Source organism: Ranitomeya variabilis, chromosome 4 (assembly GCF_051348905.1).
Source record: "Ranitomeya variabilis isolate aRanVar5 chromosome 4, aRanVar5.hap1, whole genome shotgun sequence".
Lineage (NCBI taxonomy): Eukaryota > Metazoa > Chordata > Amphibia > Anura > Dendrobatidae > Ranitomeya > Ranitomeya variabilis.
In genome coordinates, this window is record NC_135235.1 from 281,453,317 (window position 1) to 281,469,163 (window position 15,847).

Below are 15,847 nucleotides of genomic sequence, written 5' to 3' on the forward strand. Positions count from 1 at the left end.
ATCGGATCTCTAGGCTGACAAGTCATGGTCCCTGTGCCTAGTAAAAGGAAGGATCAGTCATTGCTGATATTCCCAGTGTGCCATGTCTTGCTGAACGCCAACCGCCCGGAGAGTGCTGGTTCACTGTGCATGTGCTGGCGGGTCGAGGGTTACTTTTTCCTCTTGAAACTAGCTGTACCCTAACCCCCTAACCAATTTCTGTTCATAGACCTCAAACCTCAATTGGCAGACACTAGGATTCACTACCAGTATCCACTGGACAACTGGGAATTAACCATTTACCCACTTCACTGCCCATCAGGGATAATAATTTTATTTATATAGTGCCAACACATTCCATAGCACTTTCTAAATCAGAGGCACATGTATTATACACCGTATCCGTACAGAAGAAGCACATAGTTCACCAAGGCAAACAAAAGGAGTGCGGACTCTGCACGAAAGAGCTGAGAACCTACATAGAAAGTAGGAAAGACACAAGAAGTAAAAAGTAATAAGATTAACGTAAAGCTGCATAAATGTCACCAGTATCTTATGTCTTGATGCAAAGTGCTGCTGATTATGTGAGGAACACAGACTAGAAAGCACCAAATTCTGAGGGAAGAAGAGTTAGGTTACGTGGTGATAGGCCTGTCTTAGATTTTTAGCACAATGGAGAGCACAGGTAAGGTGGTAGAAAGATGAGTGAGGAGATATACTGTAGGATGGTTCAGCAACGTAGAGAGTTTTGTGAGTGAGAATGATACGTTTATATTGTATTTTGTAGCAGGTAGGCAACCAGTGCAATGACTGGCACAGGATTGGAGGTACCAGTGTAGTGGCTAGCTAGAAATATGGTCCTGGCTGCTGCATTCAGGATAGATTAGAGAGGGAAAAGGTTCGTAAAAGGAAGACAGATTTAGTAGAGAGTTGCGTAAGAACGACATTAAGAGTGTTCACAGTTTGAAAGATGAGAAAAGTTCAGATTCTGGAGATTTTGTTTTTCAGGTGATGTTTACGTGAGTGAGTATTCGGGTGTAGGGAGTGGAGGATGCATCTCGGTCAAATATAACCCCAAGACAGCGAGCATGTTGCTTGGGAGTTATGATAGAACCATGCATGAAAATGGTAATGTCAGGTCTAGGCAGGTTATTAGAGGAGGAAACATGAGAAGTTCAGTTTGGGAAAGATTCCGTTTGAGAGAGAGGGAGGACATGATGATAGAGACAGCGGACAGACAATTCCTGGTATATTGTAGTAATGCGGGGATGATGTCAGGAGATGGTCTATAATTAGGTGTCACCAGCATAAAAATGGTACTGGAAACCATTCTGCTGATGGTTTATCTAATAGGAGCGATGTATAAAGAAGAGAGGAGGGGAGCTAGGACTGAACCCCAACAATAAGGGGAAGAGGAGCCAACAAAAGATACGGTGAAGGAGCGGTTTGAGAGATGGGAGAACCAAGGAAGAATGGTGTCCATGAGGCCAATAGAGCGTAGCATAGTGAGGAGGAGCTGGTGGTCCATGGTGTCAAATTTTGAAAAAAGATCCAGGAGAAGGTAGTGACCATTAGATTTAGCAGTTTGTAGATTGCTAGAGACTTTAGTGAGGGCAGTTTATGTAGAGTGTAAAGAGCGTACATTTTTAGCCAATTTTAGGTAAAACCCAACTTCTCTTACAGATGTCGTGCACATTAGATCGAAGTTGTCGACAATCTAATGTGTATGGACCGCCGCTCCCTCTAAAATAGGCAAACATTGCAGTTGATGTCTAATTGAAATTTCTGAAGAAGTAAAGAAATTTGATTGCAAGCTCTTAAAGCATGAACGTTTCATTCTTTCAAGCTGTGCAAGGTCCTCGGAATATATAATATATCTAGAAAGGATGGCTGCCATGCCTGAAGCATTGGTGAATTATAAATTACCTGGTAATAGGAAGCCGCGTGGAGCGTGTTAAAATGCCAGGCTGTGCCGCGTGATGTTCGGAATTCCTAATATGCAGTCGGATTAAAATCTGATTCATCCATTATCTCTGCTGCTGGAATTATTAACCCAGGGTCACATGTCCATCTCCGGAGATGATGGAGAATTTTATTGCATTTGCCATATATCTGTTGTTCACCTGAGACGTTATGTGAAGATCTCTAACCATAGATTTCTGCTGCCTTTTTAATCATGACCTGTTCCCTCCCAAGCGGTCGATCTACACATATCTGGTTGGCAGAGAAAAGGGCAAATGGCAATCCTAAATGTACTATTAATATATGACTTATGGAAAGACATGTATTGGAGGATCTCTGACAATTAACTTAGTTTGTGACAGGAGACAGGTGGCCAGTCCAAATAGGTGCCTTGAATGTTGGATATGTAGAGCTGACCTAACATTGCTAGCCTTGGTTCTATGGCAGTTATTAAGTAGGATATACAGTATATGGCGCAAAGCGTTAGTCCTTTGTTAAAGGTGATGAGTTGGAAGCTGGAAAAATAGTCAAGAGGACCATTGTGATGGCGACTTCACTGGGTTTGAGCAGGTCTTGTGTGTTCTCTGTATACAAGAGTTAGCATCCTCTAAAAGTCCAACATGGGAAAACTAGAGAACTGGTGGCAGGGTCAGATGTGTATGTGTGTGTATATATATATATATATATATATATATGTGTGTGTGTGTATATATATATATATATATATATATATATATATATATATATATATATATATATATGTGTGTGTGTGTATATATATATATATGTGTATATATATATATATATATATATGTGTGTATATATATATATATATATATATATATATATGTGTGTGTATATATATATATATATATGTGTGTATATATATATATGTGTATATATATGTGTGTATATATATATATATATGTGTGTATATATATATATGTGTATATATATATATATATATATATATGTGTGTATATATATATATATATATATATATATATATATATATATATATATATATATATATATGTGTGTGTATATATATATATATGTGTGTATATATATATGTGTAAGGAGACAGGTAAGACAATCTAAATCTATTCCCTATTCAGTTGGCACACAGCAAATACTCACCATATGTATCTGTATAATCTATATCCTGGCTGCTGCATTCACTCACATTCACCGCCCTTGCATAAACTCTTTAAACTCCATCCATATCGGCCCCTCTATCCTTGCCTCTCCTATGTATAGCACTCATGCTCTGTTCACATTGCTTAACAGCGCAGATCCATTCAGTCCCACCATCCAACACAAAAGACGCTCTCACAAATCACTTAACCATCTGCTCACTCTTTCTATCCTCCTTCTCCTAGTTGCTGGAGACATCTCTCCGAACCCCGGCCCCCCATGTTATAGCCAGTCAAACCTCCCAACTGCTACACCCAGAAACCCCTCTAACCTTATTAATATTCCATGCATGCCTTCTGTCTCTTTGAATTGTGCCCTTTGGAATTCTCGCTCTGTGTGTAATAAACTCTCCTTCATTCATGACTTCTTCCTTTCTAACTCTCTTAATCTCCTGGCTCTTACTGAAACCTGGATCCAGCAGTCAGACACCACCGCTGCTGCTGCTCTCTCATTTGGTGGACTACACTTTTCTCATACCCCAAGATCAGACAACAGAGCAGGTGGAGGCGTTGGTCTGCTCCTTTCACCCAAATGTACCTTCCAAGTTATCCCCCAAGTACCCTCACTTGTATTCCCTTCCTTTGAGGTCCATGCTGTCAGACTCTACGTCCCCTTCTCCATGCGAGTGGCGGTGGTGTATCGTCCTCCCGGCCCCTCTCACCAGTTCCTGGATCATTTTGCCACCTGGCTTCCACACTTTCTCTCTTATGACACCCCCACCCTCATCATGGGTGATTTCAATATCCCAATTGCTTCTCCCCTCTCCCCATCTGCTTCTCACCTTTTATCTCTAACCTCCTCTTTCGGCCTCTCGCAGCATACTAACTCTCCAACACATGATGATGGAAACTCCCTTGATTTGGTCTTCTCCCGGCTTTGCTCACTGGATGATTTCACAAACTCCCCTCTCCCGCTCTCTGACCACAACCTTCTTTCATTCTCTATCAAGAACTGCCATCCCGCTCAGGTCACCCCCACTTTCCACACTTATAGAAACATACAGGCCATTAACACCCAGAAACTTATGAAGAACTTGCAGTCTTCATTGGCCCCAATCTCCTCCATCTCTTGTCCTGATTCTGCTCTGAAGCATTACAATGAAACCATGCAAAGTGCCCTGGAAGAAGCTGCACCTCCTATACATAGAACAACTCGGCACAGACGGCGACAACCGTGGCACACGCTGCAAACACGTTTCCTGCAGCGGTGCTCCAGGTGCGCCGAACGTCTGTGGAGAAAATCTAATCTGCCCGAAGATTTCATCCATTATAAGTTCATGTTAAAAACATACAACTCTGCCCTTCACCTCTCCAAACAAACCTATTTCAACACCCTCATCACCTCGCTGTCCAATAACCCTAAACGTCTCTTCGACACCTTCCAGTCCCTACTCAACCCAAGAGAGCAGGCCCCAACCACAGATCTCCGCGCTGACGATCTGGCCAATTACTTCAAAGAAAAAATTGACCACATTCGACAGGAAATCATTTCCCAATCTCTTCATACCAAGCACTGTCCTCCCTCCCCCACTGCATCTAGTTCACTCTCTGACTTTGAACCAGTTACAGAAGAAGAAGTAAGCAGGCTCCTTGCATCTTCTCGCCCGACCACTTGCACCAGCGACCCCATTCCGTCGCATCTCCTCCAGTCCCTTTCCCCGGCTGTCACCTCTCACCTAACAAAAATATTCAACCTTTCCCTCACTTCCGGTATTTTTCCCTCCTCATTTAAGCATGCCATCATACATCCACTACTTAAAAAGCCCTCCCTCGATCAAAATTGTGCCGCTAATTATAGACCTGTCTCTAATCTTCCCTTCATCTCTAAACTCCTGGAACGCCTGGTCCACTCCCGTCTTACCCGCTATCTCTCAGATAATTCTCTTCTCGACCCTCTTCAATCTGGTTTCCGCTCTTTACACTCTACTGAAACTGCCCTCACTAAAGTCTCTAATGACCTACTAACAGCTAAATCTAATGGTCACTATTCCATGCTAATTCTCTTGGATCTCTCCGCAGCATTCGACACTGTGGATCATCAGCTCCTCCTCACTATGCTCCGCTCCATCGGCCTCAAGGACACCGTTCTCTCTTGGTTCTCCTCCTATCTCTCTGGCCGATCCTTCACTGTTTGTTTTGCTGGTTCCTCCTCCTCTCACCTTCCCCTTACTGTTGGGGTTCCTCAAGGATCAGTCCTAGGCCCCCTCCTCTTCTCTTTGTATACTGCCCCTATTGGACAAACAATCAGTAGATTTGGTTTCCAGTACCATCTCTATGCTGACGACACCCAATTATATACCTCTTCTCCTGTTATCACGCCGACCTTTTTAGAAAACACCAGTGATTGTCTTACCGCTGTCTCTAACATCATGTCCTCCCTCTATCTGAAACTGAACCTGTCAAAAACTGAACTCCTCGTGTTCTCTCCCTCTACAAACCTACCTTTGCCTGACATTGCCATCTCTGTGTGCGGTTCCACCATTACTCCAAAGCAACATGCCCGCTGCCTTGGAGTCATCCTTGATTCCGAGCTTTCATTCACCCCCCACATCCGATCACTGGCTCGCTCTTCTTATCTGCATCTCAAAAACATTTCCAGAATTCGCCCTTTTCTTACTTTCAACTCTGCAAAAACTCTTACTGTCTCACTTATTCATTCTCGTCTGGACTATTGTAACTCTCTACTAATTGGCCTCCCTCTTACCAAACTCTCCCCACTCCAATCTGTCCTGAATGCTGCTGCCAGAATCATACTCCTCGCCAACCGTTACACCGATGCCTCTACCTTGTGCCAGTCATTACACTGGCTACCCATCCAATCCAGAATCCAGTACAAAACTACTACCCTCATCCACAAAGCACTCCATGGCTCAGCACCACCCTACATCTCCTCTCTGGTCTCAGTCTACCAACCTACCCGTGCCCTCCGCTCTGCTAATGACCTCAGGTTAGCATCCTCAATAATCAGAACCTCCCACTCCCGTCTCCAAGACTTTACACGTGCGGCGCCGATTCTTTGGAATGCACTACCTAGGTTAATACAATTAATCCCCAATCCCCACAGTTTTAAGCGTGCCCTAAAAACTCATTTGTTCAGATTGGCCTACCGCCTCAACGCATTAACCTAACTATCCCTGTGTGGCCTATTAATAAAAAAACAACAACATAATCACGTTCCTCCATCATGTTCTCATACACTTTATGCAGTTAATAGCCTCTGTGTCTGTACTGTTACATACTTAGGCAGTTAACTGGTTCATGCAGCTTTACATGAACACCCGAGCCTTACACTATGGCTGGTCCAAACAACTAAAGCAATTGTTACCATCCACCTCTCGTGTCTCCCCTTTTCCTCATAGATTGTAAGCTTGTGAGCAGGGCCCTCATTCCTACTGGTATCTGTTTTGAACTGTGATTTCTGTTATGCTGTAATGTCTATTGTCTGTATAAGTCCCCTCTATAAGTTGTAAAGCGCTGCGGAATATGTTGGCGCTATATAAATAAAATTATTATTATTATTATTATTATATGTGTATATATATATATATATATGTGTGTGTATATATATATATATATATATATGTGTATATATATATATATATATGTGTGTGTATATATATATATATGTGTGTATATATATATATATATATATATATATATATATATATATATATATATATATATATATATGTGTGTGTATATATATATATATATACATATATGCCCATGGCTCAGTGATGCCATTGGAAGTGAAGGCTAGGCCATCTGACCAATTTTAGTCCGTAGCTCTTCGATCAGATTGGAACAGAGTGCTAATGCTGACTCTTGTCCACCTCAAAAAGTCCCTCCATAAGCACAAAGGAGACTCACGCTTTATACTTTTTCTTATTTTCATTTTTTCTTATTCTCTTGGAGACATTCATAGTACAGAGGTGGCATTACACGTGTTTTTTCTTTACCTACAACAATGTCCCAGATCTAAGCTGTCCCATGTTTGGGCAGTTCAATGATATCCTCAGTACACAGATACAGCTGATTATAATGGTGGGGCAGGAGATGACAGGTCCACCATTGAAGGTCCTCCCAAGACCTTTGTTCATGTGAAATTCTAGGTCATGTAAAAGGCGTAGGATGATAAGGTGTGTTAATTTTAAAGGTGGGTAAAGTTTCCTGCAAATGGTGAATCAAATCTTTTGTCTAAAGGCCCCGTCTCACATAGCGAGATCGCTGCTGAGTCACAAGTTTTGTGACGCAACAGCGACCTCAGTAGCGATCTTGCTATGTGTGACACGTACCAGCGACCAGGCCCCTGCTGTGAGATCGCTGGTCGTGTCGGAATGGCCTGGACCTTTTTTTGGTCGTTGAGGTCCCGCTGACATCGCTGAATCGGTGTGTGTGACACCGATCCAGCGATGTCTTCACTGGTAACCAGGGTAAACATCGGGTTACTAAGCACAGGGCCGCGCTTAGTAACCCGATGTTTACCCTGGTTACCAAAAAAACAAACAGTACATACTCACCATCTGATGTCCGTCAGGTCCCTAGCCGTCTGCTTCCTGCTCTGAGTGCCGCCGTACAGTGAGAGCAGAGCACAGCAGTGACGTCACCGCTGCGCTCTGCTCTCACTGTACGGCGGCACTCAGTCAGAGCAGGAAGCAGACGGCTAGGGACCTGACGGACATCAGATGGTGAGTATGTACTGTTTGTTTTTTTGGTAACCAGGGTAAACATGGGGTTACTAAGCGCGGCCCTGCGCTTAGTAACCCGATGTTTACCCTGGTTACCCGGGTGCTGCAGGGGGACTTCGGCATAGTTGAAGACAGTTTCAACGATGCCGAAGTCGTTCCCCTGATCGTTGGTCGCTGGAGAGAGCGGTCTGTGTGACAGCTCCCCAGCGACCACACAACGACTTACCAACGATCACGGCCAGTTCGTATCGCTGGTCGTGATCGTTGGTAAATCGCTAAGGCTACGTTCACATTTGCGGTCAGGGCCGCAGCGTCGGGCGCCGCAGCGGCGCCGCATGCGTCATGCGCCCCTATACTTAACATGGGGGCGCATGGACATGCGTTGTGCTGCGTTTTGCGCCGCATGGCCGCAAGCGTTGGACGCAAGAAACGCTTCAAGTTGCATTTTTTTTGCGTCCAACTTGCGGGCAAAAACGACGCATGCGGCGCAAAACGCAGCGTTTTAGCGTGCGTTTTGCCGCGTTTTTGTTTGCGTTGTGCGCTGCGGCGCCGACGCTGCGGCGCACAACGCAAATGTGAACGTAGCCTATGTGAGACGGGGCCTTTAGTTCTGAAGTAGCACAGGTTGGAGGAGTTGTCTAACAAGAGAAAAAATGGGTCTGCTTCTTTACCAGGAGCAGCGTCACGTCTGTCCATGGGTTGTGTGTAGTATTGCAACTGAACCCAGATTAGGTAAATGGGGGAGGGGAGAGGAACTGACAACCTATCGAAACAGTAAGTGCAACGGTACCCCCAAAAAAAGAACGATCTTTCAAAGTCCTGATCCAGGCCTGGAAAATTCTTGGATTTTATTTTTCGGTTATTGTGGCAGCCATTAGTTAAATTTTTACACGGCATAATCTTATTTTAATTTTAACCGCTCTCTTTTAATTCTGGCACATGATTGTGACTAACCCTCATCGCTAGAGCAACTAATAAGAATTCCTCCCCATTGACCGGGTGTTTCCGCCAGCACTGAAAGCATTAATCAGCCGGGTGGTTATACTGATTGCATCCGGCTCCGCTTGTCCCAGCAGAAGCTGCCGGAGAAAAAGCTCAAAGCTGCAGTCTAATAACGGCAGTCATTGTGTTCCCAGCCTGCATCGATCTGTTAGCAGCACAGGAAGCAGATCCTGATAGACGGGCGCATGTATCTCTGACAGGCGGCAATGTTGGATCATGGTAAATTATGAATGAAGTATGGGGACTGATATATGGACAGTGCAGAGGTTGCTACTCCAAGGTGGGCACAGTAGGGGCTTTGCATCTTGTAGGATATCGCTGAGGCTCCTTACCGTGTCTGGTGGTACTGTGTATATAAATACAGGTGCTGTATGGCGACGCCATCATTTAGAGCCAGATTATGGAGATAATCACAGCAGGGTGGCTCAGTGGTTAGCACAGCAGCCTTGCAGCGCTGGAGTCCTGGGTTCAAATCCCACCAAGGACAACATCTGCAAGGAGTTTGTATGTTCTCCCCAAGTTTGCGTGGGTTTCCTCCGGGTTCTCTGGTTTCCTCCCACATTCCAAAGACATACTGATAGGGAATTTAGATTGTGAGCCCCATTGGGGACAGCGATGATAATGTGTGTAAAGCGCTGTGGAATATGTTAGCGCTATATAAAAATAAAGATTATTATTATTATTAGAGAAAAATACCTTTTTGTGCCTCCTTGCTATTTGATGTCCAGTTTGGCCCTATATTAGTACTACAATAAAGCTTGCACGGAGCTGTAACATGGCTGTATGCATGAGCCTTTACTCTCCAAAAAGTCCCCCAAACACATCATACTAATGGTGGCAGCTCCCACCCCACTACACTGTATGTATAGGGAAGCCGGCCAAATGACAGTCAGGGAAGATTTCAATCAGGCATGTTAGACTTTGGATGTTGTTCTCCCAGAGATAAGCCACTGCCAGAAATGTCTGTCGGTGGCTCTCTCCTAGAGAACACAGGAGTCATCCGCCGAACGAGTTCTCCTGTATAAGGTTTAGACGCCACTGATGGCTGCCGGCTAAATGTTCAGCCTAAGTTTCCTTCGCCTGACAGCCATCTCGTATGTGGGGATCGGTAACACGCCTTTTTTTTCTTCCAGTGGGCATAAAGATACATATAGACAGGTCTCGGCTGATAAATGAGCGCCGCTCAACTGTATACAGGATGATTGGTTCTTGTTTACAGACCCTTTTATATGGTGAGAGAACGATCCTGTCCAGTGTTCACCGGCCGATGTTCTTCCATCAGCCAGTGAATAAGTGTTTGGGCTCTTGCAGACGACCGTGTTTTCGGTGCGAAGAAATCTGGCAAAACATCCGATCGCTCTCGAACCAATGCTATTCTATGCGGCCGTGCACATGTTCGATATTTTTCTCGGACAGACTGTGGAAAAAAAAAATTGCAGCATGCATGATTTATATCCAATATTCAGATTGCACTTGGCCATGCAAGTAAGTGAGTGCCTGGGAACTATCAGACCAAACTGATGCCATCGGAGTACGGTACGATGTTCTCAGACTGATAGAAGGGAAAAAAAAAAGAGAGGTCTCCATTTTCTCCAATCTCATCCACATCAGACCATACTGTGATCGGTGTGTGAATGGCATAATCGGCCCGATTCTCTCGGAGGAGAGAAAATACGCTGGTGTGACCCCCGGCCTTACGCCTATTTCCATGATCCGGGGATCAGGCCTGAGTGTTCTTATTTCATATGTTGTAGAATTCTCTACGTTTTTCGAGCTTATCTTTGCATGAGATTTGGTCGGCGACATTAGCACATTACCGATTTTCATATGGAACGATCTCTATAGAAACTTCCAGCACACAAGTGACTTATATAACTTTTCATTTATTGAAGTTGCTGCTATGCAGCATACTCTGGTGATTTGTTAAGGTCTGAGTTTTAATAACAAAAAAAAGAAACAATTTGCTAACTGTACCGCTGATCTACAACTCATTTTTTCCAATAGAAATGAACATAATCTGTGGATGAGCACGAAAAGATGACACCAAAACATGTAAACAAACAAACAAACAAAAAAAAAAAAACTTTAAACATGATAAAAAAAAAAAAAAAACAACCTCACACACGGGCACGTACCATAACAGCCTATATCACAGGGTACCCCATGACTCGGCTGTAGGGCGACATTGTGTTTCTGTCCATTTGCAGTAGTTCCGATGTCCCACCCCAGAGTCCATGACAGCCATTCATTCAGTGCCTGCCACGTTGTTGCTGTCCATTACGAGACTTGCTACCGAAAGGGGGCCAGGATTGTCCAAAGCAGATGAATAGGTTGATGCCCCTTGTGCCGGTCCTTCACGGAAGCAAAATAAAACAAGGCAGACCACGTGGGACACTAATCTATTTCAGGATATCAAGGGTGGGCTATAAACTAAAGGTGCAGTATAGACTAAAAGAGAACCCAATTCCAGCAATGTACCGACGCCGGGCGGCAGCATGGCGGCGCGGTTATTCTTTGGTACAATATTGAGTCGCTGGGGATGCATAGGAAAGCGGGGACGAGAAAGACAAACAGATTGAAAGCCTTGTACGAGAGACCAGATCGTTGGCTTTGTCTTACAATATGCCTTCATCCTGCACTTGGGTACGATGCCACTTCCTAGGCAGGACCACGCTTGTCTCGCTTCCTCCATTCCCGTGTTAGGCTTGGCCTTCTCCTTTAATCTTCCGCAGATTTCCAGTTATTGCTGGAATAGGGTCGTCCACCAATCTCTCTTTTTTTGATCGCTTTACAAAGGTGTCAATGGAAAATAAAAATATATACATACATATATTTATCTGTTTCACCTGTTGGAGGTGTAGGGCTTTTTTTTTCATTATTTGCTTTTTTTAATTATTATTATTCTTTACAATGTATGCAAACCCTCTCGGTTATTTAGTCTCTTAAGCAGCTGAAGGGATAGCAGCTACCCAGAAGAAGAATATCCCTTCTGGTCCAAAGCTCCGGCTTCCGCAACGCAGACGTTAAAATATCCAGCTATACGACAGGGCACACTTTAGGAAAGAGATTTAGCAGGTTCATTTAAGTATGTTGCATTGCCGTTCTCGTGTTTCGGTGAAATGCGGCTGGGGGGAAGGAGTGCGCTGGGAAAAGGGGATCCAGCGCTGCCAGTAGAGGGCGGTCTGATTTCGTTGCTTGTCAGCTCTCTGTCTGATGGTCTGAGGCTCGGGTGCTGTAGCGGGAACGCCACGGGAAAACTTGCCATGTAGAGGACTCGTCCAATTCTTTTGGCAACCTGAAAAAGTCAATGACGCGGTATGAGAAGATCGCCGACATGGTTGTCCTGATAATAACAGCTATTCGGGAGAATGGGTCCAATAAACACCACGAGTAGAGATGAGGAAATATGTTCGGAAAACGATCGCCGAATCCGAATTTGCCATATTTGTGCCGATTTTATGTTTGACGATCGTTTCCAAACATATTCGCTCATCTGTGCTCCCATTGACTCCAATGATCGGCAAATATTGCAAATACAGCGATCGTAATCCAAACCGAATATTGAAAGATTCACTCATCCCTAACCATGAGCAAGGGCGCTAAAGGTCTTTTCACATTTAGGCCTAGCTTTACCATTGAATGTCTTTTTTTTTTTTTCTGGCGTAAAAATGGTTCTAAGGCTGGGTTCACACCAGCACATTTCACGGTCCATACACAGGCCACAATGTCCGGTCTGACTGCAGGACTTCCAACCCGAATTTCCAGCCTCAGGTGTGTTGGAAGAGCTGTGGTCAGACAGTCCGTTTACAGACTGGTATGAACCTGGATCAATAGAGACTTTTCTCATTTATGGCTTATTCAGTTTGTGTGTTTTGTTTTTATTTTAAGTAAGCTTTTGCTGGCGTCATCAGTTTTATGGTTTGATATCACAGACGTTGGTTTTCTTATCCAAATGTTTTAGCCATAATTCATAATTTGCAAATTTTCTTAAAGCTGCAAAATTTTGGAACAAATGTTCTATATAGAGCCTGAATGGAGTGCAGAATCTGTTGAATATTTTTTTGTGCAGTTGTGCCTGTTTTAAAAGATCTGGCGAAAAAAAACCCCTCTGATTTTAAGTACAATTCACCAACCCATTTCCAGCATTTGGAAGCAAAAAAAAATGGCAATGAATGAAGCAAGACACACAAGAAAATTGTGATAAAAAATAATCATAAATGGTGAATCGGGGGCTCTAGTTTTTATTTATATGGTTCTCATCTTGCATCGGCAAAGCTCCTCGCACAGGAAGTCCTCGTACAACCAGCATATGCCCAAAAAGTGTGGTTTTGGCACGGACTTGTTCGTGTTGGCATTTACTTTTTTTTTAACTGAATACAAAAGTAAAAAGTAGTTTGCAAAGCTTACCTATGCAGATCGGTGAGTAACGGATGAAATAATAATGCTACAGTGTTTTTTTTTATGGTGGGAGTCAATAGCTGATCTGATATTGCATGGCCATATACTGGTATGCAGCAGAGATTTCTGTAGGATGTATATCTAGGGGAACGCTTCTGACTCGAGATGAGAGAATTGATTTGCAACACCCTGGTCCAGTGGTCGGGTCAGTATTTCGTTGACGATGGATCACAGCCATGCAAACTGCCCCCTACTTGCCATCATCCACGGTTGCTCTTGTGACAGGACATTGTTGCTTCCCGACGCTTAATCCAAAGAGGAGCCAACTCCTGTCCGGAGGCCATGGAGGACTGATCTGCCCAATGACCCTGGGTCTGGCACATTTATTTATCTCTACTTCTGATAGAAACCAAAAACAAAATGTGAGCAGAGCTTCGCCTGGATGGAATGGAGATGAGCGACCTGATTCCTTTGTGGTGCTGATCAGCCCGTCCAGAAAGTACAATGGCAGAATGGAACTGGCTAGCCACCTGACCCCAGACTGGGGAAACTGACTTGGTGGTTTTGCAAAACCCTGGTCCAGTGATCACATTGGTAGTGACCGGTGACCCTCATCCTTTCTTCTGGCATCACTGGTGCCTCTTCTGGTTAGGGCAGAGACAGACTGCTGTATTTCTCGTGCGAAAATCTCATCGTAAAACTCGTACTGGCTGTCGGCTCTCCTGACCCGAGCTTGACAGCTGCATAGTAATCCGTCATGCTCAGGTCAGGAGAGGTGCTGGCCAGTCTGTGCAGTGCGATACGATCGCACGAGAAATACGGCAGTCTGTCTCTGCCCTTCCACTCATATCGGTCTGGCACAACATCGTCATAAGCCTGCAAAGCCAAAGTGGCATCAGCAGGAGGATGTTCGCAGGACTCTGGTCCGGTGACTACTGGACCAAGGTTTAGCAAATCTTTGTGCCACTCTACATGGTAATAAAAGACGGCAAGTCACAAGTGTAACGTACCAGCACTGGGTAGGTGTTTTTTTTTTGTTTGTTTTTATTAAGTGCCGGGACTTGTCTGATAAGGCTTTTGACCATTCACGAAGTAAGCAGCTTCCTGTGTGTTGTCAAATAGTAAAGGCCCTGACAGTTTTTCTGATGTTAATTTTAGTAATTACTTGCCCTTCTTAAAAATAAAAATCTAGGGAATCTTATAAAAATAAAGATTATTATTATTATTTTCCTAGAAGTCTAGATTGTGCTGTCCCTCTGTCATCCCTCCTGGAAATTAATAATTACCAATAAAGGTATGTGTCCGTACATTCACACAGTGCCACAGCGTGTAAGGACATGTCCATCTGTCATGGGAAATCATACGAGACATTTCCAAGAGGAATAATTGAGGGACAGCACACTGCAGAATTGTAAGCCCAAGCTCCAGAATGCTCCATCTTCTCCTCTAGTAAGGTCACACCATTCATGTTGTGGAATTACAGTACGTGCATTTCAACTTTACCGCAAACGACATCCTTTCCAAAGTGTACAACCACCATTTACTGTGATCCCCCCACACCCACACCCACCACCCCAAATCCAATAAGCAGCCCCTCCCTGACCTGTTAAACTGCAGCACATTTCTAACGAATTGATCCACTGGGAACAATTGGCCAAAGAACCTTTTTATTATACCCGTCATAAACAGCCAGGGCTGAAGGGAGAGCTATAAACTGCAGTTACCACTTTATTATAAGGCCTGCAGGCCACAGCGCAATCCTATTACATGGCGTACGTGTGTCCTACCGGCCGCAGCTTCTCTGCAGAGTCCCCATACGACACCAGGGGGTCGCAGAATACATGCTGCAGAGGGGGAAATCTGAATATAGCTAATAAATAGCGCTAGATCATACTTCTGAACCAATATTCTATTGTGAAACTAGTACTCCCACCATCCCCTGTCGGTGTAACAGTACGACTACACATGTACATACCTGTGCTCGGATCTTTAGTGCTGGCCCAAGCTTCAGCCCCATGTTATTCAGTAAGTGCTCTTCTGTCAATAGAGGCAAAGTCTCCCCATCTATACAGTGCTCCCGGAAAACCTACAAAGAGAGCAAGATCGCCATTAGTAAAGGATCTGTTCCTAACAAGTCGGTCCTGCAATTGATCACATTGGTTGAAATGGCATATGGTACGACCAGAAGGTGGCATAATCTGCAACGTCCCCACCGTATTACAGGTCTGGGTGCGATCTGTTAAAACATTGGATCGCACTATGTTGCTGTGTACGTGTCAGTTTTTTTTTTCCTCGGACTGAGACAGTCCAAAGAAAAAAATAATAGCGGCATGCCCAAGTTTGATCCAATATTCAGATTGCACTCAACCATTAGTCAATGAGTCCGCGGAAAACAAAAGACTGCACTCGGACGACATCTAAATGCAGTCCAATTGCTATGGACTGACACAATCTGTGGGGACATTTTTTACTCCACCTTCTCATCTGAGAGAATCTGATCAGAATGTGATTAACATAATTGAGCCGATTCTCTTGGATGAAAAAAAAATTTACGCTCATCCGCACCAAGCTTAACAATCATCGGTTGAACAGATGTATATATATTATGTATAATAATATAAT

The 15,847-nt window shown here is 44.0% G+C and overlaps 1 protein-coding gene across 6 annotated transcripts in view; it reads right to left on the bottom strand.

Moving 5' to 3' along the window:
* Window positions 1-10,691: 10,691 nt before the first annotated feature.
* SAMD11 (sterile alpha motif domain containing 11) overlaps window positions 10,692-15,847 on the bottom strand; it is a 164,613-nt gene continuing 159,457 nt past the window's right edge. For 4 of the 6 annotated variants that reach the window (XM_077250034.1, XM_077250033.1, XM_077250038.1 and 1 more), the window contains exons 13-14: window positions 15,201-15,311; window positions 10,692-12,122 (exon numbers count right to left, since the gene is read on the bottom strand). In XM_077250034.1, the coding sequence (XP_077106149.1) occupies window positions 11,883-12,122; window positions 15,201-15,311 (351 nt within the window). In that variant the 3' untranslated portion in view covers window positions 10,692-11,882. The remainder of the gene's footprint in view (window positions 12,123-15,200; window positions 15,312-15,847) is intronic. The other 2 variants (XM_077250036.1, XM_077250035.1) reach the window with 1 other exon arrangement.